We start from the raw sequence: 22,563 nt of genomic DNA, 5'->3' as shown, positions 1-22,563 counted from the left end.
GTGGTAACTGATTACACTTATACACCGCCAGGAATGCAACGAGTAGGAGGCAGATTGTGAACATCATTGTAACTGCGGACGAACCCTGAATGCCCTTTCCAAATTGAAAAGGGAGTCAGCGCCGTGGAAACACTCACACTCACCTGGGCTCCACATCAACTTTGTGCAGGTATCAAACAAGAGGATGAAGGTGCTTATCGTTTCGGATGCTCGTCACGTCATTTTTACCCATTGCATTCCGTTCCCATGTTGCAAAAAAGAGTTTCCATCCGTCTTACGGAAGAAATGTTCAAAATTTGTCGTCATCAGGTGGAAGAGTTTTTAAAAGAGCAGTGCATCGATTCGAACCCATCGCACATATCTTTCACTTGGTAACTTCAATTGTTATATCCAAAAATGAAAGCAAGGCTCCACTCTCCTTCCCTTTTAAAATCCTCTATAGATTTGCTGATGCCACCCTCTGCCGTGACATCCCTCATCCTTCTGACAGACAGGTGACAGTTCCTCTTCCCTCTCTTCAGACCTTGAAAAAATTCTCAACCTGGTCAAACACTTGGAATACGTCTTTCAATCCTGACAAATCTCTCTCTGAAAGGACCGTCTTGCAACAACACCCCCACGCTACTTTCTTAACAATCCTCTTGAGGAGGTTCAGTGATTCAAAATCCTCGATCTCACGATCAGCCATGATCTTTCTGAGGCAAACCACATTTCAAAGTTGGCCTCCAAAGCCAGCTGCCGACTGGGCATCCTCCGGCAAAAAAACAGAAGAGATCCTTCTTTGGCACACCTCAACTATCCACCGACAAGGCCTTCATCCACAGCTTGATGGAGTACTGCTCCGAGCTCTGCGCTTGCTCCCCTGCCTCACAACTTGCTCAGGTTAACGCCAGAGAAACAAAGGCCATCAAGATTATTGGAATCTGTCGTGATAAAGCTGAGTATTACTTCACCATCGCAGACAGGTCGGTGGTGTCTGTCTTACACCACTTCCTTTTCTGGTCTTGTACCCTCTACTCTTTCCATGCTTTGTATGAATGAGAACCCCCCCCCCCCCCCCAGGTTTCGGCAAAGCTCACATGGTCGATCATTAACCCCCTTCTGATGAAACTACCTAAATCCAGGATCACTGCTCACCTCCACTCATTTGTTCCTCTTTTCTCTTTCTTATCTGTGGAATCAACTTTCACATTCTCTTCAATCGCATTCTTCCCTCCAAGTCTTCAAGACAACTGTTCACCACCATCTCAGATCATATCCAATCCAAAACCATTATATTTTCTGCCCTCGTTAACCCCTCCCCAATTCCTCCTCTTTCCAAATTTCCACTCTCATGAGTTTCCTTCCGTACCCATCTTGTCCATCCCGTGCATCCGCTCCCCCCACCCCCATTCCTCCTTGCACCCATTGTTTGTCCAAGTCTCCCTTGAGCTCGGCCTTCAACTCTGCTGTTGGCGTTTCCACCCTCTCTCGAATGCTCCTTTTGCATCCCGATCCATCCTGATCCAGTGTACAGAGACACGACAGAAGTAAATAGACACCTTAAATTTATTCATTTCATCTGCATCACGCAGTTTTACTCAGCGATTTGTCCGAATATTCAACAATTTATTTGCAGAAACGAGTTCCTGGGTCATGTGTGACAATTAACTATGCCTCGAACACAGGGAGCACACAAACTTTCCGATTTTCAGAGGACGAATTGTTGGCGAATTGGAAGGTGGAATCCACCAGCATGAGATAGCTCAGAACCATAGCATTCCACTTTCTACGGTCAATTGAGTGATTGTGCAATTCACCAGCGAAGGTAAGGAATCCACAGCTTCCCGTTCTGGTCGATCTGGGCCCTCAGAAAGGTGTCTTAGAGCTGTCAAGCGGTCCAATGAGAAAACTCCCCGTTGCAAGGCAGCAGATGAGGTCCAAGTTAGCTCAAGCACTGCCGTGGGGTACCTTCATCAACTGGGCTACTATGGGAGAGCAGCTCAGAGAAAACCTCTTCTTCGACCAGCCATCATTCAAAGGAGAAAGAAATGGGCTGAGGAAATGGCCACCACACCCTTGGAGTTTTGATAAACTGTCAATTTTTCAGGTAAGTCCCAATTGACTCTGAAAGTGGACGCGTATGGGTCTGGAGACTTCCCAGTCAAGAGTTTTATTTGAACCGATTACAGCCAATTGTCAAACACTGGTTTTTCAGTGATGGTGTGGGGAGCAATCTGGAGCGCTGATCGGTCAGAGCTTGTAGAGTGTGTTGGCAACATCAACTTTACAATATACATTTCTATCCTTGAGGATGGATTTCTCCCTGTCTTCTCCACTGGTCAGATGGTCAAAAACAATACTCTGTTCATGGAAGATGGAGCTCCATGCCACACTGCAATAAAGACCAAAGAATGGCAGGACAGAAATGGGATCAAGCGAATTCCATGGCCAATTCAGTCTCCTGACATGAATCCCATTGAACACCTCTGGGACATATTGGATTGAGCTGTGCAGAAAAACTTCAGGAAACCAATATCATGGGCAGAATTCCCAACCCGTTTGCGGGAAGCCTGGCAAAAATCCCACAAGAGAAAATTTTGGAACTCGTTCGTTCTCTGCCTGAAAGTAAAAGCGTTGAAATCTGCAAATGGCAAGTCGACATAAAATACAAGTGTATGGATTAAAATGGATCAAATGTTCAATAAACTCTTTTAAAATCATCGTGTCTATTTTCTTCTGTCATGTCTCTGTACTAGCACTTCCACGAGCCGAGACTATGTACAGTCATGTCCAAAAATATTGACACCCTTGCACTTTTTTCAAGTAATTCACAACTTTCTCGAAAAATAACTTGAAATTGACAAAAGTATTTGGTCTCCACAATTCTTTATTTCACTGTTAATATTACAGAACCTTTGTTTTTGGTTCAGAACTTATATATCCTTTTAAATGAGAAGATAAGAAATGGCATTAACAAAATTATTGACACCCTCAATTTAATATTTGGTAGCACAAAGAATGCCTTTGGACAAAATAACTGCAGTCAAGCCTTTCCAAGAGCCAGGAATGAGCTTCGTACACTTCTCGACTGGTAATTTGACCCACTCTTCTTGTGCAAACTGTTCCAGTTCTCCCAGATTTGAAGGGCGCCTTCTCCCAATTACTGTTTTCCAATCTTCCCACAGGTGTTCAATGGGGTTTCGATCTGGACAATGGCTGGCCACTTCAGAACAGACCAGTGTTTTGTCTTGAACCACTCCTGGGTACTTTTTGAAGTGTGTTTGGGGTCATTGTCCTGCTACAAGACCCATGATCTTCGACGGAGACCCAGATTTCTGACACTGGGTTGAACATTGTGCTCCGAAATGCCTTGCTAATCTCCTAATTTCATGATGCCCATGCACACATTCAAAGCACCCAGTGCCAGAGGCAGCAAAGCAACCCTGAAATATCACTGAACCTCCTCCATGTTTGACTGTATAGAAGGTGTTCTTTTCTTTGAAGGCTTCATTTTGTTTTCTGTAAACAGAGATGATGTGCTTACCAAAAAGCTCTAATTTGGTCTCATCTGTCCACAGGACATTTTCCCAGAAGGATTTTGGCTTGTTCAAGTGTGTTTTTGCAAACTCCAGTCAAGATGTCTTGTGTTCCTCTCTCAGCAGTGGGGTCCTCCTGCGTCTCCTACCATAGAATCCCCTTTCATCGAGTTGGCGATGGATGATGCGAGTTGAAACTGTCGTACCTTGTGTCTGAAGGTCATCTTGAATCTGTTTGGCAGTTGATCGAGGTGCTTTCTCCAACATTGGAACAATCCTTCGCTGCAATTTCGATCAGGTTTTATCTTGCAGCCACGTCCAGGGAGGTTGGCTACAGTGCCATGGGCCTTAAACTTCCTGATAACATAGTGTACGGTGGACACAGGAACATCAAGGTCTCTGGAGATAGACTTGTAGCCTTGAGATTGTCCATGCTTGGCTACAATATTGTGTCTGACCTCCTCAGACAATTCTCTGGTTTTCTTTCTTTTCTCCATGCTCATTGTGGTCCACACATTGACACAAAACAGCAGAATGACTCCTTTTCTCTGTTCAAACTGGTTGAAAGTGATTTTGATATTGCAGATATCTGCAACTCACCACAGGTGACTTCAATTCCAAAGTAAAAGGAGAATCACATGCTTGACATCTCAATATTTCAAACAACTTCTAAGAGGTGCCAAAAATATTGTTTGGGGCAGTTGAGGATTTATGCGTGGAATAAGCGCAGATTCAATCCTTTTCTTTCAATTGTTTTTGTTCTGTTCCACTGCAAACCACAGAAATATATATGTGGATACCAAAAGATTTTTTAAATTTCAACAATTTTCTGGAAGAAATGGTGCATTATTTGAAAAACGTGCAAGGGTGCCAATATTTTTAGCCACGACTGGATATAAAAATAAAATATAAAGGTGCCCTGTGGAGCAAGGCGACAGATCCTCAAGGCGTTGTGAAAGAGCATGAGGGAGTTGAGGAGCGTATTTACACGAGCGCGTGGTGAGAGCGTGAGCATCGTTTCCCAACCCCTTTGGTGAACTGTAAAAAAGCACAACAGTTAATGTACGAATGAGAACTGGGAGGAATGGGACAAAAGGAAAGGGGAGGGGGGGGAAACGAGGAGTGGAGGAGGGAGGGGTTGACAAGAGTTGCAGGAGGAATGAGTGGGTGGAGTGTGAGGGAGAAAATGTAGCAAACCACTCGACAAATTCTCAATTTTATTGATCAAAAATGTTGTACAAATGCCGCTAACGAATATGAATGTGAATGCCAGGAGCGAGTAACACGAATATTAATGTGAGGGGCGAGTAAAACGAATGTGAATGTGAGGGGCGAGTAACATGAATATGAATGTGAGGGGCGAGTCGGCTGAGGGCGAGAAGCGAGTTTGAGGCCGCTTATTCCTGCTAACTGAAACACTGCAACCCATGCCTGCAGAAAACGGATTGCTTTTGGAACCCTGGCCACATTTCCCATTAAATAATCATATGATTTTGTACGAAGCTAGCTTTTACCATTGCACGCATTTTGTATTCTTCTTTAGTCAACTTGCTGTGGGATGACTTCGAAGGCCATAAAATACAGGTTGATGAGTCTTTACGCCTGGTGTGGTGGGCTTGGGATCTGAGGGTCCTGAGTTCAAATCCTGCTTGGATGTTGAATACCAGGTGGGGTTGACTCAGCCTGTCATCCTTCTGAGGTAGGCAAAATGAGTACCAGCTTGTTGGTATCGTGTGTCAGAGTGGCGATCCTTCCAGGATTGTGCCCAATAGCCAAGAAGACTGCTTCGGCAGCATCCACGCTCTTTGCACAGAGTATGGTCCCAATGGATGGATGGATGGATGCCTTTCCTTCATGTTGGGAAAGGATGTGCACAGAGCGCAGTGCACAAGCGCAAGCACATATATACTTCCCACTAAAGATGGTTCGAGCCCAAATTTTCCAAGTCTGAAGCAAAAAACAACAACAAACAAACAGACTGGGAATAGGCAGGAATCCCAAATAATTTTCCAGGAATTCCCAGGAAGCTATTCACTGGGAAGAAACGCTGGCTTCGGATCCATTTGTTTGATAGCTTTTCTCAGCTCGAGCTCGAGAAAATTAGGCTTGCACCATCTCGATCAAACGTGGCACGTCAGTGGTGTGGCACAATTGACAACATGGAAGATAATGAGCACTAAAATATCCTGAACTTTATGTTGACAGGAACGTTCAGTGGGGTCCTTTTTCATCTCATTCGCACAAGGGCTTCGGCTGACATTCCATAACATGGACAAGGATGGTTGTGGACGCCTATAACCCGGTTAACTACAACAGCACTCAGTAGAGCACATCGTCTCATTTTACTAGTTTTAGATTTTTAGGATAAAGATTTCAATTCAACCAATCATGGTTGGATTACCACTTCACCGATGATATCATTATCACCTGATATACCCCGTGGGGAGTTGATGACAAATGCTTTTCAATTATTTTCGTTGAGCGGTTTCAGAGATGTCGAATTTTTTTCTTCCCTAAATGCAATATGACTTCAGACATTCTTCAGACATCATCACTTCAGACACGAAATCCATCCTCTTCTCCAATGGCTTGATTTCTGATCATCAATTTGGTTTTAGGCCAGGTCACTCTCCCATGGATATGCTGCTTCTGCTCTCCCAACAATGGATGGAGATCCTCAATGCCAGACATGAAATCAGATCCATCTCCCTCGACATATCGCATACTTTCAATACGATCTGGCACCTTGCCCTACTCACCAAACTCTCTTCCGATGGTATCCAAGGACATCTCCACTCATGGCTCGCAGACTTCCTCTCCTCTTGCAGCCAATGTGTGGCCCTCAATGGAGTTCTCTCATCCCCTCTTCCTGTCCAGGCTGGAGTTCCTCAAGGCAACGTTCTGGGTCCTGTTCTTTTTCGGTCATCTCTTCGAGCATGACCTAATAATATGGGTGTCGATGTCCTTCGATCCGTCCATCCGTCCGTTCACAATGAAGTTGAAGCGGGAGATCTGGTCGTTAGTGATCCTGATAGAGGTCGATGAGACGTACACGATGATATGACTTTCAAGGTCACCAAAGGTCAAGGTCAAGGTCACGAGGCCTTTGAAGTTGCGAAAATGATGATTTTCAAATTCTATCTCCTCCGCCATTTCTCAAGCGATTTTGAATTTGATTGTAGCATATGAATCTATGGGACAATATCTAAATTTGGTCGGGCCAGATTTTCGATATTCGCTTTCATGTCACGTGACTTCAAAGTTGGCAAAAAATGCGAAAATGACGATTTTCAAAATCTATCTCCTACATTTCTCAAGCGATCTTGAATTTGATTGTCGCATATGAATGTATGGGACAATATCTAAATTTGGTCAGGACGGATTTTCGAATTTCGCTTTCGTTTTCGCGTCACGTGACTTCAAAGTTTGCAAAAACTGCCCTACCTTCAGGAGCCTATATATTCTCCACTGGGCATGGTAAAAGTTAGTGAATGGTGTCATTGCATAGCAGCTGACCTTGTATATTTATACATTTTCCGCCGAAGGTGCAAAAGTTTCAAAACCCGAAATGTAAACGTCGGCATTTATTTTCAAAATACAATTTCGAGCACGCGCGCGCCAAAATGCCGAGTTATCTTTAACCAAACTGCGCAGTTCGAGCTGCGCAGTAGAACTGCAAGAGGAGAGTAGTCTTCGGTCATAACTGAACATCGAGAACTTGTGGTATTATAGAGATGACCGTCACCCCCACACGGGGGTAATTTTTCTGGTTCTCATCAGTGATCTCACTGACTCTGGAAAATCCTCTATCTCTTTTCTGATGACTCCACCCTCTGCCTTACCATTGGTCATCCCTCAGATCGGCAAGCAGCAGCCTCTTCACACTCTGAAGAACTGGATAAAATCACAAGATGTTGCAACACGTGGAAGGTGTTTTTCAATCCTGACAAATCTCACACTCTCATTATGTCTCTCCGAAAGGACTGTCTGGAACCCCCCCCCCCCCGTCCCACCCCATCAACTTTCTCAACAATTCTCTTGAAGAAGTCCTTTCATTCAAGCTTCTGGGTTTCACTATCTGCCATGATCGTTCATGGGAAAGCCACATTTCCAACCTGGCCTCCAAAGCGAGTCGGCATCCTCCGTCGTGCAAAGTCCTTCCTTGGCACAACTGAACTCCTGATCACAAACAAAGCTTTTGTCCACAGCCTGATGGAGTACTGCTCTCTCCTCTGGGCTGGTGCTCCTGCCTCTCACCTTTCTCGGCTTCACGCTGTGGAAACCAACGCATTTAGGATCATTGGTATCTCCCGTGATGAGGCTGAGCTTTTGGGTCTCTCACTCTCTCACCGCAGGCAGGTCGGTGGTCCTTCTGTCTTCTACCATCTCCGCTCCAGCCTTGCCCCTCCCACCCTGCTCTGTCTGAGATTTATCCCCACCGCCATATTTTGACAGGGCGTTTAAGGTCAGCCAGCAACCCCCTTCGTGTAAAACTACCATAATCACGAATCACCACTCACCTTCACTATTTCATTCCTCTTTTTACCCGCATTTGGAATCTCCCACACTCTTTTCAATCCCACTCTTCCCTCCAGGTCTTCAAAACAGCTGTTCACCACCGTCTCTTATCTTCCCCCATCCCAAACCTCGATCTTTTCTACCCCCCCATAATCCACCCCCTTCAAATTCCCTGCTTTCCTTCCTGAAAGTCCCTGTCATGTCTATGTTGTTTACCCTCTGTAACCCACCCCATCACTCTCCCTTCCACAGATCTCCTCATGTCTCTATTCCCCACTGTTTTGTACTTCCCTCTCCTGCCCCTCTTGTCTCCTGCTCCCCTTGTTGTGCATGTGTGTTAGCTCTCATACAAGTCTCGGCAGTGTAAACAACAATAACAAAAATATAAATGGCTGCCATACCATGTGACCTATGACGTCAGAGTTACCAATAAAGCATCTCCATGGGGAGTCCCTCCTATGTTTAAAATTTTGCATTGATCGGACAGGCGGTTGGAGGATTTTAATTTTATTACGATTATTATTATTATTATTATTATTATTATTATTACTACTAGTGTATGCACGTACATGCGTGCCCGTACGTGCAACAAAACCAAACAAAAAAACTCAAACCGCGTGCCAGAAACAACAACCACACAGGCCATTCCTTCGCTCTCCCATGCCCGTACGTGCGTGGCCGTACATGCAAAAAAATAAATAAAAAAAAAACTTTCAAACAACGACACAGGCTGTTCCTTCGCTCTCGTAAACGACGACTGGATTGGGGCATTAGTGTATGTTATGTAGCAATTCATACAATGGTCAACTTTTCATATAGAATCTGGAAACCTGTGTTTTTTCACTTCCTAAGATCACATAGGACTACAAATCAGCTGTTTCCAATTTTTACAAACATTGCTAATGACAAAAATCCAAGATGGCGGCCAGCGAGTGACGAAAATCGATAAAAATTTTGATGACAAATTTCGTTTCGTATTTCCAGACACAGTGTATGCAGTAGAAGATCTATAATAGACATCATAATCATAATCCCTAACACTCATCATAATCATAATCCCTAACACTCATCAATATGACCACTCTGATATCTTTGGCTTATTCTGCATATTTAGACAATATATGTGTGGTGTGTTTTACATAAAAATGATCAATTATGTGTTTTTTCTCCATTTGCAGATAAGTCATGGCAGAGAGCGAAGAACCCCCAGAGAAAAGGGCGTGCACAGAAATAAACTATAAACTATGCATAAAGTGACAGAGCTCCAAACAAGAGCAATTAAAAGAACCACCACAATCTGAAGAACATTCAAAGTACGACAAATTCTTGACAGCGGTTCGTTTGAGAGCGAGTTTTGGGAACAGCGAGTTCATTACACTCAGTGAAAAAAAAAAAATCGGGGACTTGACAGCAGGTGATCTAAGTGACAAGCATGTTGTGTGGCACAGAACATGCTACGCGGCAAGCACCAATAAAGAACATATAAAACGTGATGAAAAGCGATATAAACGAGCCTGTGCAACATCCGATGTCAGGGGGCTGTCACACCTTGACGTTTTAGCCAACGTATGGCAAGGTATCAAAATGTATGTAAAATGCTGGCGTACGCTGAACTGTTGATGTTTTTTTTAAGTTTTGGGCGTATAATGATGTGTTGGACGTATGCATAATGTATTAGTAACATACATAGAACGTTTCAATCAGATATAGATAACTTATGCCAACGAATGCTGAGCGTGTTGTCGGCGTTCACAACCTATGCCCAACGATAGTCTAACTTATGCATAGCGCGCGGCAGCGTATCGCCGGAGATCACGTGGCATAGGCTATTAAAAGGCTGCGGCTCGACGATTCAAATCATAACCCACTAGACATCGAAGTGTGAAGCCGCTGTCACACCTTGATGTTTTATCCAGCGTATGCTGACGTATGAAAAATTTGCCGAACCATGCTGGCACACGTCGAATACGTTATGGGTAAGTTTTGTATACGTTAAGAGCATGCTGGCATACGTCGTAGTACGCTGACAGACATCGTAGTACGCTGGCATACGTCGATAAATTTTCAGCATGTTGAAAATTTCTCGGCGTATGACACGTTCCGCATACGCTGGCATAAGTTGTAGACACGTTACGCGATCGTTGACACACGTTACTTGTACGTTACTCATAAGTCGAAACACATCGATGTAATGGTTAGCGTCAGTGGTCCTAACTCCTTAGTATTTTTTTTTCTTCGGTATGACGGTGATGTTGACACTTCGATTTCTAGTGCGGTTATGATTTAAATCGTTGAGCGGCAGCCTATTAATTACATTATATTATAACCGCACTAGAAATCGAAGTGTCACCGTCACGCCGAAGAAAAAAATAAAACCAGGGAGTCTGGAACACTGACGCTAACCATTACATCGACGTGTTTCGACTTATGAGTAACGTACAAGTAACGTGTGTCAACGTGTGTCAACGATCGTGTAACGTGCCTACAACCTATGCCAGCGTATGCGGAACGTGTGTCATACGCCGAGTACGTCGAGAAATTTTCAACATGCTGAAAATTATCGACGTATGCCGGCATATGCCGGCATATGACGACGTATGCCAGCGTACTACGATGTCTGCCAGCGTGCTCTTAATGTATACAAACTTAACCATAGCGTATTCGACGTGTGCCAGCGTTTTAGCCAAATTTTGCATACGTCAGGCATACGCTGGCTAAATCGTCAAGGTGTGACAGGGCCTTTAGTCTTCTTCAACGAACCATAGGGAGACCAGCTACCTCATCGCACCATGGAGAACCTGAAGAACTGTCAGTATCAGGAAGGCACACTCGTTCAAAATCCATGAACTACGATAAAAGTAAGTGCTTTTTCTGCCAAGGCAAAGTTCAAGATGTTTTGCACGAATGCTGGTCAGGAAATATTGGAACTCTGATACATGATATAGTGCAACACTCCAACAATCCAGAGTGGAAAGTGAACTATGCTAATGTCATATCTGACAATGATGCACTGTCACAAGACATTGTATATCACAAGCAGTGTATAACTGAACCGTGGCAACTTCTGAAGCGTGAGCTTGAGTGTGCTGGAGACAGTCTACCCTCCTCAAATACCCCTACCGGTGGCAATATCGATGATAGTGAAACAACTGTTCACGAAATAGCAGCCGAAATCGAGTTCTTTGCTGAAATACAGGAGCGTATCGAACAAGGTGAAATCATACCCATCGATGAAGCAGAAAAGGACTATGTATCGAAGATGAAACAACACGATATTGAATATTGGTCAAGATTTTCAAATGCCCAAACAGCATGGAGATGGTTGCGACAGAAAATCGAGAAGAATGTCAAACTCGTTCAGTTCACACTATTGCCAAATAAGCTTACGCTGATACATTCCAAAGCCAAACAAAACGCAGCAGTCGGAGAAGCAGTACACAGACCTGACCCACATGATAACATGAAGAAGATCTTCGAAGCTTCTAATGGTGCTACGTAAATCGATTGAGCAGGTCAAAAAGGACCCATGGGTTTTCAATGGAACGCTGGAAAACTCAGCAGAAGATGTAGTTCCACATGAACTACATAGCATGATTCTATGGATCTTGAAGGGCATGTACACAGTAAAAACTGAAGCCCGAACACATGATTTGAATCAGTCAGCAATGGTCATCTCTCAGCAAATACTGCAAGCACATAAATCAAATTGTCAAAGCTGTGGAGAAGCTACTTCTGACTCAAGTATGCATCACTGAGCATATATTACGCACACACCTACAAGCCAACATATGGTTGCAAGACTTAGTAGCTATAGCAATTCTACTGGATCCTGTTACTCTGGGATGGCGACAACTGGAGGACGGCCACTATGTCCCAGTTGTCTCAAAAGTTCCAGCAGCACCGGAGGGTGTGGTGGAACTTGTGAAGTGTTCCTGTGTCGCCAGTAAGTGCAGTGGACGGTGCTCTTGTAAGGCACATAATCTAGCCTGTACAGAGCTCTGCAAGTGTGAAGGAGCTGAGGACACATGCAACAATGTCGCAATTGATGAGAATTCAAGCGGACGAGGAAAATGAGGACTTGGATGACTAAATAATTATATATACCTAAGCATCTTTGTGTTTTGTATTTGCACATCCATTCAAATTCTATGTTCTCAGTGCTACAGAACGTCCTTTTTGTGCATATTTGGCTATCATCTTTTGGGGGGTTCGTAAATAATGCCTAACTGGGTTAAATTTAGCTGAACAGATATTTTTTTATTATCTCAACGTGCTATAATGGGTAAAATATGGCGATTTCTCAAATTTTGGATTTTGATGACTGCTTATGAATAAAAAAATTGGAAGCAGCTGTTTTTGTGTTCACTGTAAACATAGGAAGTGAAAAATTACAAGTTTTCAGATTCTATATGAAAAGTTTACCAAATTACACAATGACATACACTACATTGTGTTTATCTATAAATGCGCATAAGAAATTGAGAAATTATTAGAATACAGTTAGTCATCACTATCCGGAAGTAGTGCGTGCTTGTACGGAATGTTCACATGCATTCCATGAATTATATCGCTTGCATTGAAGTAACAACTGCTATGATACTTACACACAGAGTTAATTAAAATCCCAATTAAAATCAAGTTTACCTCCCTGTCTTTGCTCGCCATGACATTCGCTGCCATTGACCATTGCCACTCCTATGCCACGGTGAGGCGACAGGGTAGGATTTGTAGGAGACCTGAAAGTGCAGTGTCATTAGGTATTGCATGTTCGAATTGTTTTAGTTTAAAAAAAAAAAGGTTTGCAAAGCATACCACCAAATTGAGATGTATTTCATTGGCAAGCATGTTGAGTAGAGCTGAATTCCTTAACACTTCCAAAGGCCACACCGTTTTGACAAATGGAAACAAATAAAAAGTTGTGCACTTTTTTTGATAAATTATTTTCGGAGCAATTTTTCTTCAATAGATAAATAATAATAAAAATTGTCTTCTTGTACACACCTTTATCTCATTAGCACTTCTTCATAAACAACATTGCTGAGGAAACGGCGTGTCCGGAAGTTAAGTCCTCACTGTCCGGAAGTTCGCATATCGCAGTTACGATTATTCGCAATTTAGTTTTAATGGCCAATTATTCAATTAGTGCCAACAAATTTTGCCTTTTCGCAATGTCATCGCAATTAAAAACACAAAGAGAAGAGAAGAGAGAGAAAAAAAGAAAAAAAAACAAAAAACGTTCAAACAACTGCACAGGCCGTTCCTTCGCTCTCGTAAACGACGACTGGATTGGGGCATTGTGTTTATCTATAAATGCACATAAAAAAAAAATCGAGAAATTATTAGAATACAGTGTCATCACTATCCGGAAGTCCGTACGTTGTAACCCTAATGGGGAACACGGCTGAGGATCTCTTCCCCAACGGCCATGCCTACGCAGCAACGTGTCCTGTTATTGGTAACTCAATGGCGCATCGGCCACGCCTACGCAGCAACGTGTCCTGTCATTGGTTGGTAAATAAATGGCCATAACTTGGGAAGCACTTGTCAGATTAATATCAAACCTTGAAAAGGCACATCCTCAGGTCCCCAGCAATATAGCTGGCAAGTTTCAATTAGATCGGACCAGAGGTTGTCGAGAAACAGCGGTCATACACACACACACACACACAAACACACACACACACACACACACAAACACACACACACACACAACCTGGAATTATAGATAGATTTTTTTTTTTTACAGTCTCAAGCATATCCACGGGGTCAAGACTAACAATAGATGGATGCCGCCAACACTGCTGGTCACACAGAGTATGAATGCCTCTGTAAACATAACCGGTAACATTTCTGGTCACGCTGATCATGGAAAACAAAATGGAAACGGAGAGTAGAAAAGATGGTGTGAGAGCTTAGGCAGCATGTTCCCCTTGACACACACATGACTGTAAAATGCTTACATGGTGTCAAGTTCCATCGCCATGGAGAGAGCAAAGGAAAGATGAAAGGATGATAGAGAGAATGTGGAAAATAAGAGGGAAACTGAGGGTGTGATGAGAGATGTCAACTGTTGGGGGGGGGGGCTAAGCAGAGCCGTCAAGCAAAGTTGTAAATCGTTCCCGAGCGAACTATCCATGGCATTAGTGAATGTTTCATGTTAAAAAGTAAACCGTTCACGACACGAGCGATTCAGCATTTAATTTCTTCTTTCTATATTTGAAGACGAAATCACAATTGTAGAGCGTGCCTGGACGCCGATACCTTTCCACTGCAACAAACTTCTGGATGCAAGAGTGTTCCCGGAATGACAAAGGGCCACATGAGGTTCTCCGTTGTGTTTAGGGGCAGGGAAATAGAGGTACAAAACACATCTAGAATACACCAGAATTTGTTAAAGTTTTTTTTTTACTTTCAAGAAAATAGCGATGAATACGTGTTTAGAGAAACCAAATTTATTCATGAAACCAAACATCAAATTCTATTGCACTGGACCTATAGGCCCAAGGAGGTCATTTGCCTGCACAGGTCCACTTTCTACATCCTGCAGGAAGTGTTCGTTCGACATTTCACCCCAATAAAGTTTTTTGGCCAATGTACAAGCACACAGGGATGGCAGAATGGCCTACAGGTGTGTACACTCACCTCTAAAGTGTCTAGCCTGGGTTTGAATCCTGACCGAGCTCTAAAAAACCATCATCCCAGCGATTAATCAATGGGTGTGCCATCCCTTTGATGTACGTGAAAACTGGGCGTACTGTCTGCCAGCATGAGTTGGTGGACGTTAAAGATCCCACGGTGTCCTTCATGAAGAATGGGCAAGCTAACGCTGGCACCAAAGTCAAATTCCATATTCCTGCTTTAACTACTGCTGGGAAGACAATGGCAAACCACCCAGTAAAACCCTTGCCGAGAAACTGCTTCAGCAGCACTGACGCTCTGAAACAGAGTATGGCACATCAGAATCAGAACCAGCACATAGTGGCCAACCCTTTACAAAATATACGACAGAATCTTCAACGTACACATCCAAAATGCATATGGGACAGTCAACTGCGCATCTCTCAAGATGCAGTGTCTGCTGCTAGTACAACATCAATCAGAAAGGCAGTTTCCAGTCAATTATATTCCATCACGTCTTGGGGACTGAACTCGGACTAGACAGCTAAATGGAGAACACACTACTAACTGAGCTATTCTGATACCCACAATGAATCATGACAACACTGCAGTCAATATTAACTTATACCAAACAAAACAGCGGCAACAATAAATGATGCTGCGACTACAAGTGCTAGTGGACCACACAAGATGTTGGTGTAGTTGTAGATAAATGAGTTATTTTCGAGGTAGTACTCATATTGCAACAGGTATAAATGTACAAATCCCACACAGGGGGTCACATCTGCTCCTTTTATTCACCTTGTAACATTTCATTGCAGAACAGTGTGATGGCTGGACGAGCAAAGGCTCGCAGTTTTACTTTTACGAATCGTTTATGGGCTTAAACCCCAAGGCTGTTCACTATACGCTTTAGATTACTAGCAGAGCATAAAATTGACATGTGCATGTCAGAGGAACTCTATCTCCGTAACAAAGTAATGAGGCTCCTCCAATAAAATATAATACAACATTTAACTTCACTGTTATTTAGATGCACGAGAAACACCCGCTCCCTTTGGAAGAATTGCCAAATCGCCCATGACCTCTGCGAGGGGGGGGGGGGGCGATTTTTTTTTTGCTTGTGTGCCCATTACCTGAATCTGGCTACTCCCAACATGGATGCAAAATTTGGTGGAGATTGGGCCTGCCATGTTTTTTCGATGATTTTCAGATGTACATACATACAATTGCCTTATTTAATATAGTAGGATTACTCTTCTTCTTTGAGATGGAGCACAAGGCTACAGGCTAGCATCGTTGACTGAGGGTGCAGGTGTCCTGCTGATGCAATGCCCTCTGCTAGTTAGGGCAAGAACTTGTAATTTGGTCATGACGGTGATAGCTCACCTACTCTTTGTGAAGGACACCATGTGATATTTAACGTTCACCAACAAATGCTGCTGGACAGGACGCACACTTTAACATCCATTGATGGACGGCGCACAGACTGATGAATAACCCTGCCCGTGAAACACCAGTATGACAGTTTATAGCTGGGTCAGGGTTCAATCCCAGGCTGGACAGCTGAGAGGCGAGTGTGCGTACGTCTCGGCCATCCTGTCAGCCCATCCATCCCTCGATATCTTATAAAAAAATTATTTCGGATAATTTGTAGACTTCTACTTTTCTTGTTCACTTGCTTTGCCCTTTAAAAAACCAAAAAACCTGTCAAAGCGGGCTTACCGTATTGGATTATTTTACGTGATAAAATTATTACACACACCTTAATAATCTCTGTACTGTAGATACTCGAGGTAACAATGCTGTCTCCCAGCCGTACACGGGAGACAGCATTGTAACCATAGCTTCTTTAAGCATCTGCATGAACAACGCATGACTCTTGCACAACTACTATTCTTTCGAAAATAAAACTCCAATTCCGATACCAAAGGGTACCAAAAATATTTCGCCCAATGCTCCTGCTGCAATGAGCCTCTTGTAACTCGTCCCCATTAGTGGGTTTTGCACATTCCATGCAACATCTCCATTCGTTAGATTTTGTGACAACTTGGGGATTGGGAAATCTAGCTGAGAGCCTCACGAGCTAAGTCACCATTTGCCCAAGGTATGACGTCAATCCTGTCCTAAAACTGCTAAAAGTCATCATCATGTTATGTACCTTCATTCATCATGGCGTACATTCTTTCACCAGTGTGGGCCAGGTAATTGATCAACGAGAACAGCAAGACTTGCACAATGTCCACCATTGCTGTGACCGAGGCGAAGGCTTTATGACTTGGCTCACACACACACACACACACACACACACACACACACACACACACACACACACACACACACACACACACACACACACACACACACACACTGCATAGACCCCACACATCGAATAAATAGCAGATTTGCATCACAATGGGTCGTACCAAGTGAAACGTGAAACAATGGTCAAAGCAAACTTAATACCAGAACTGGTTTTAACCACATTATCCCACAAATGGAGATAAGGTATTACACTTGGCCCAAACTTCATACTTTCTTCTCGACGAGCGTCCTTTTCAGACTTGCTCTCCAGGGCCCGTTCCATCAAGCTCTCCACGTAGCCGACTCAGCTCTGCTATTTCCTGGCTATGACGGGCGGTCTTATGTGCGACGAGTGACCGATAGAAGTGAAGTGTAAAGAAACAGAAGAGGAAGAGGACGGGTACAATGATGGCAGTGGCTGCGCAAGCAGCTTGCAATCCCACACTCAAACCTCCCGTTTCTGCCGTTGGCTGAGGGAAAAGAAAACGGAATGGAACGAAAGGAGGATTAGGAGGGAGTGAGCAAATGAAGAATAGAGTGTGATTGGGATGGGTTAAAGGGGGTTGGGGGAGGAGTATACATTGAAACATCAAACATGTAACGTTGCCTCAGGTGAAAAAAAAAAAGAAAAAGGAAGGAAGTGATCATAATTTCACAAGACTCGTAAAAACGGGAAGAAGTTAAGTAAACAAAGCGAGCATTAAAAGGGAGGAAATGACAGCTCGATTCAAGTGAGCCATGTGCAATTAAAATTCACGAAAACAATTTTTCATACATGTTCACATTTCATCGCGGAAGTACAGGTATACCTCGCTTAATACTGGCCTCGTAAAACACCGATTCGTTATAACGCCGTTTGTCCCGAATAAATTTTTTTACGAATCAAAATAAAGAAAATCCAGAACACGCGGAGCTCACCGAGTAAACGCACCCGCTGTCATCGATTGTACTGTATGCACGCACTCTGTGCCAATAAGCAAGCACTGCTTACTCCGTCTTGGTCTCTCTGTCTTACAGTGCTGCGTTTTCATGAGCATTTTACTCCCATAATGTCTGCAAAAAGGACTGCAAGCATTCGTGCTGGAAATGTGACTAGTGTCAAGGAGAAGCATCAGTTAGGATGTGAAAATGCAAGTGCTAATGTGGATCTAGGTGGGTGAGCGTCAGGTGGAAGTGGATCATGCGCTCGACTTGGCGACGTCGACCATTAGAACAATTACAAACAATGCAGGGAAGATAAAAGCTTTTGCCCAGTCCACCACTTCGTTAATCAATACAAAATTAACTCGTTCAAGGAGTGTACATATTTAATGTTTTTGCGAATGCAGAATGCACTTACTGATGTTATCATCTTACTATAATGGGAGCTATGGCATATGTATTTATGGTATTTTCCCCCCTTTTTGGGGAGGGAGGGGAAGGGAGTGCAATTGGAATTATCCAAGCCATATAACCATGATGTACAGTATTATATATGCACACAAGCAGTCGGGACGTTTCCACTTCAGATAATAACCCAGGTTATTTTTATTTTTGGGAGCAATCGAGGCAGCGGTCTTTTGCCTGTACACCATCCAAATCAAGGGACGCGTCGGAAGAATGTGTTGCACACTTGGAACAAGATTGTTCCACACTCAGGTGGGTACTCTGCGAGTCATAATAAAAACGATTATTTTTATTTGCAAAATTACATATTTACCATCTATATTATTATTATTAACTAAAAGCACCCACTCCCTACGGGAGCAGTCAAGGGGGTCATGTTATTATATTTATGCCTATTTTACTCCAATGGGTCCCAGGATTACACACCCAAAAAATGGTTGCGATCAGTTCAGCCGTTTTTGCGGTACCTGGGAACAGACAGATGGACAGACGGAGAATTATAGTTAAGATGCGATGAGTGATACCCGGATTAAGCCCTCACCTACCTCTCGTGCAATAAAAATAATGCTGTCTGAAATGCCTCTCCGTACGAACAATGGTGTAACGATCCCTTTCAGCACATCTTCGATTGGCGCTCTCTTTTCCAGAAACGCACCCAGAGCGCTAAGCGAGGCATGACTGCATATCAAGAGGTGCTTAAACATAGCAGAATGAGGTAAACAGCACATTTACATTTAGACATTGCCACAAAACTAAAAGAAATATTGTTTTCCTCATTCTTTAAAAGCCATCCCTTCGATGGTCAAATAGGGATAACTTGCATTTTGTTCACAGCTGGTTCAAGCCAATGGCTGATTACGCCAATATTTTCACAAATGATATGCAAACAGCCCAGCATCGATAGCTGGTCACGTGACCCTGTTCGCATGAAACAGTTAAAATTTTCGAATTGATAAACAATGCCATTTGCTCAAACATATTGCACACAGTGTACTTCGAACTGAGGTCAAGTAGAAAGTTTCAAACACCATCTTTTAAAGGTTTTCATGTTTTGAGTTCCATGCCCAGCCATGAATAAGGTCATACATGTGCCACAGGTTGGATGATGACATTTATGGACATAAGTGTACTTTCACACGAATTAAAAATAACAATAAAATGGACACATCGACACAGTACATGGGATTTCATTATATTATATTATCCCAACAGCCATGTTGCGATCAGGTGAGAACACCATATGGGTCAAGCTAAATTGCTCCAGCTGATCTCACCTGCACCTGCCTGTCTCCTTGGCCCTGATGCACAAGCTCGTGGTGAAGGGGTCGCCCTCATATTGCCTATATTCTATCTATCTTGAGATGAAAGGCAAACTCGACTAAAGGTAACTTTGGGTCACTTTGCAAGGCCTACAGCAAATGTGCATCTATCCTCTGAAAAGATACTGCAACAAAGACAGCCTCATCTGAAAGATGGGCTTTCTAACTGGTCTATCTTCTCAAAAACAAGGCTAAGTCCATCACATCTTTGTTGCATGTTCCCTGTCCCGCAACAGAGGCCATCACAACAAACTGTGTGTGACAAGACAAAGTGCTTGAATTCTTCAATCGCCTCGAATGCACGAGTTTCTGACACGCCTTGCAACAAGCACAGGTGGCACCAATGCTTGTATTCTCAAATCCCATTCTGTTAAAATCTCCATTCCTTGTCCTCTTCAGGTGGTCCTTAACCTGGCATCAGCAGAAACAGCTGTATTCCACACAGCAAACCCATGAGAAAAATCAGAATCTACAACACGCCATTTCAGCCAAGCATTTCTCATGCCTCACTGAAAGAACTGGCAAGATAACAAGTATCTACTGTGATCATCTTCTAAAAAATTTTTAGTTCATGCCTTGAACACATCTCACCCAACAGTTACAAACCCTTCTGAAAAAGCAACTTTTCTTTTTCTCTACAGGAGCGAGGCTCATAGAACAACTACGAATCTCAAGATACAGACAGAAACTTTGCATACTACACGACACCAAGTCTTTCCTGAGAGCTCCACACGGCTTACAAAGCATTTGCACATCACACCTCAGTGTCTCTATCAACAGAAACTCTTCCTTAACAGTGTGGTCCTCAAACATCCGAGGCCTTCGCTCTAACCTGGAGAGATCAGTCAGGTTGCCACTGACAAACCAGATATAATCTTAACTTACTTAACAGAAACTTTCCTCCTTCAAGACGTCTCTGACTCCTGAGTATCTCTCCCAAGTTACTCACTCCTCCGGTATGACAGACCTGAGCCTCGTCCTGGTGGAGGTGTTGCTCTCCATCAAAAACTCTATTCCTCACTCCCCCACACCCCCAGGAATACCTCTGGCTATGGCTTCCCCTCCACTCCCACTTCATGTTTATAGGTGTGCTGTACCGTCCACCAAACAGTGATGACTCCATTTACATCTCGCTTGCCAAAAACATGGAGCAACTTCTAACCTCTCATCCCAACTCTCTCTTCCTCACATGTGGTGACAAATTGTCATCATGCCAGTTGGCTGGGTGTGGGTACCTCTCTCACCTACCATAGCACTTATCAAAGGATTTGTGCGACTCATTGGGACCGACTCAATCGGTCAACTTCCGGACACGGTTCTCAACCAACGGTCCTCCATCTCTTCTGGATTTGATTTTGACCAATTTCCCAGAAAATGTATGCTGTTCTTCTGCTCGAATCGGTTCTTCTGACCACGTGCTTGTTAAAGTGGTCATCTCTGGCCATTATAAGAGAATCACCTCAGCGCCGAGTCTGGAATTTCACTCAGGCAGACTGGCAGGGACTTCAAGTAGCCATCAAACTTCGAGACTTGTCTCCCATTTCTACTCTCTCCAACATAAACTCATCTTGGGAATTCTTTCAAAGAAACTTGCTCTCCCTCATGCACAGATTTATCCCATCTCATCTTCAGTTGCCCAACCCTTCCTCCCGCCCATGATACACTAAAGCTCGTGGCAAGGCAGTTGTCCTGAAGCAACTTGCCTTCGCCTCATGGAAGGCTAATGCAACTGAAGGCAATCTCAGTTCCTTCCACGAAGCTCGGAACAAGTTTGTGTCTACCCTCAGGGGAACCAGGAAACAACATCTTTCCAATCTCAAGTCTGAACTCTCAAACCTGTCTCCCTCCTCCAAATTCGATCATTAATTTGGATTCAGATCAGGTCACTCTACCCTGGACATGCAGATTTTGCTTTCACAACAATGGATGGAGGTCCTCAATGCTAGACATGACATCAGAGCCATATCGCGTGCTTTCGATACGGTCTGGCATCCGGCACTACTCACCAAACTCTCTTCCTATGGTATTGAAGGCAATCTCCACTCATGGCTCACAGATTTCCTCTCCTGTCAGTCAACACGTGGTCCTTAATGGAATTCTCTCACCCCCTCTTCCTGTTCAGGCTGGAGTTTCTCAAGGCAGTGTTCTGGGCCCTGTGCTGTTTCTGGCTTTCATCAATGATCTCTCCGACTCTGGAAAGTCCTCTATCTCTTTGCTGATGACTCCACCCTCTGCCATATCATCTGTCATCCCTCAGATCCACAAGCAGCAGCCTCTTCACTCTCTGCAGATCTGCATAAAATCACGAACTGGTTCAACACTTGGAACATGTCGTTCAATCCAACAAATCTCACAGTCTCACAATGTCTCTCCGAAAGTACCGTCTCCGAAAGGACTGTCCGAAAGGACTCCCTTCTGGTGAAACTACCAAAATCAAGAATCACTGCTCACCTTCACCCTTTCATTCCTCTTTTTTTTCCCACCTCTGTAACAAACTCCCACACTCTTCAATCCTACTCTTCCCTCCAGGTCTTCAAAACAGCTGTTCACCACCATCTCTCATCTTCCTCCATCCAAAATCACGATCTTTTCTACCCCCGTTAATCCACCCCAAACCCACCTCCTTCATATTCCCTGCTTTCCTTCCTGAAAGTTCCTGTATCGTCCATCTTGTTTACCCCATGTACCCTGCCCCCATTCCATCCCTCTCCCTTCCACAGATCTCCTAATGTCTCTGTTCCCCACGGTTTTGTGCTTCCCTCTCCCACCCCTCTCATCTCCTGCTCCCTTTGTGATGTTCTGCGTGTTAGCTCTTACACAAGCCTCGATATGGAATACAAAAATTTAAAATAAAATAAAATAAAAACCTGATCTGCTCACGCGTATTCCCCCCCATCAGA

At 43.7% G+C, this 22,563-nt stretch overlaps 1 protein-coding gene and 1 pseudogene across 4 annotated transcripts in view; one reads left to right on the top strand and one right to left on the bottom strand.

Annotated features, from left to right (window-relative positions):
* The first annotated feature begins 828 nt into the window (after nt 1-828).
* LOC147034107 (uncharacterized) lies at nt 829-12,378 on the top strand (annotated as a pseudogene).
* A 2,094-nt stretch (nt 12,379-14,472) lies between these two features.
* LOC147034105 (calcium release-activated calcium channel protein 1-like) overlaps nt 14,473-22,563 on the bottom strand; it is a 67,563-nt gene continuing 59,472 nt past the window's right edge. For 2 of the 4 annotated variants that reach the window (XM_085876514.1, XM_085876520.1), the window contains exon 5: nt 14,473-17,428. In XM_085876514.1, coding sequence (XP_085732640.1) covers nt 17,213-17,428 — 216 coding nt within the window. In that variant the 3' untranslated portion in view covers nt 14,473-17,212. Of the gene's footprint in view, nt 17,429-17,876; nt 19,008-22,563 lie in introns of all 4 variants that reach the window. The other 2 variants (XR_015056973.1, XM_085876512.1) reach the window with 2 other exon arrangements.

Source organism: Eptatretus burgeri, chromosome 1 (genome assembly GCF_056783735.1).
Source record: "Eptatretus burgeri isolate ZD-2024b chromosome 1, Ebu_testis_v1, whole genome shotgun sequence".
Lineage (NCBI taxonomy): Eukaryota > Metazoa > Chordata > Myxini > Myxiniformes > Myxinidae > Eptatretus > Eptatretus burgeri.
The sequence above is the reverse complement of the archived record's forward strand: the minus strand, read 5'-3'. Positions and strand labels throughout refer to the sequence as shown.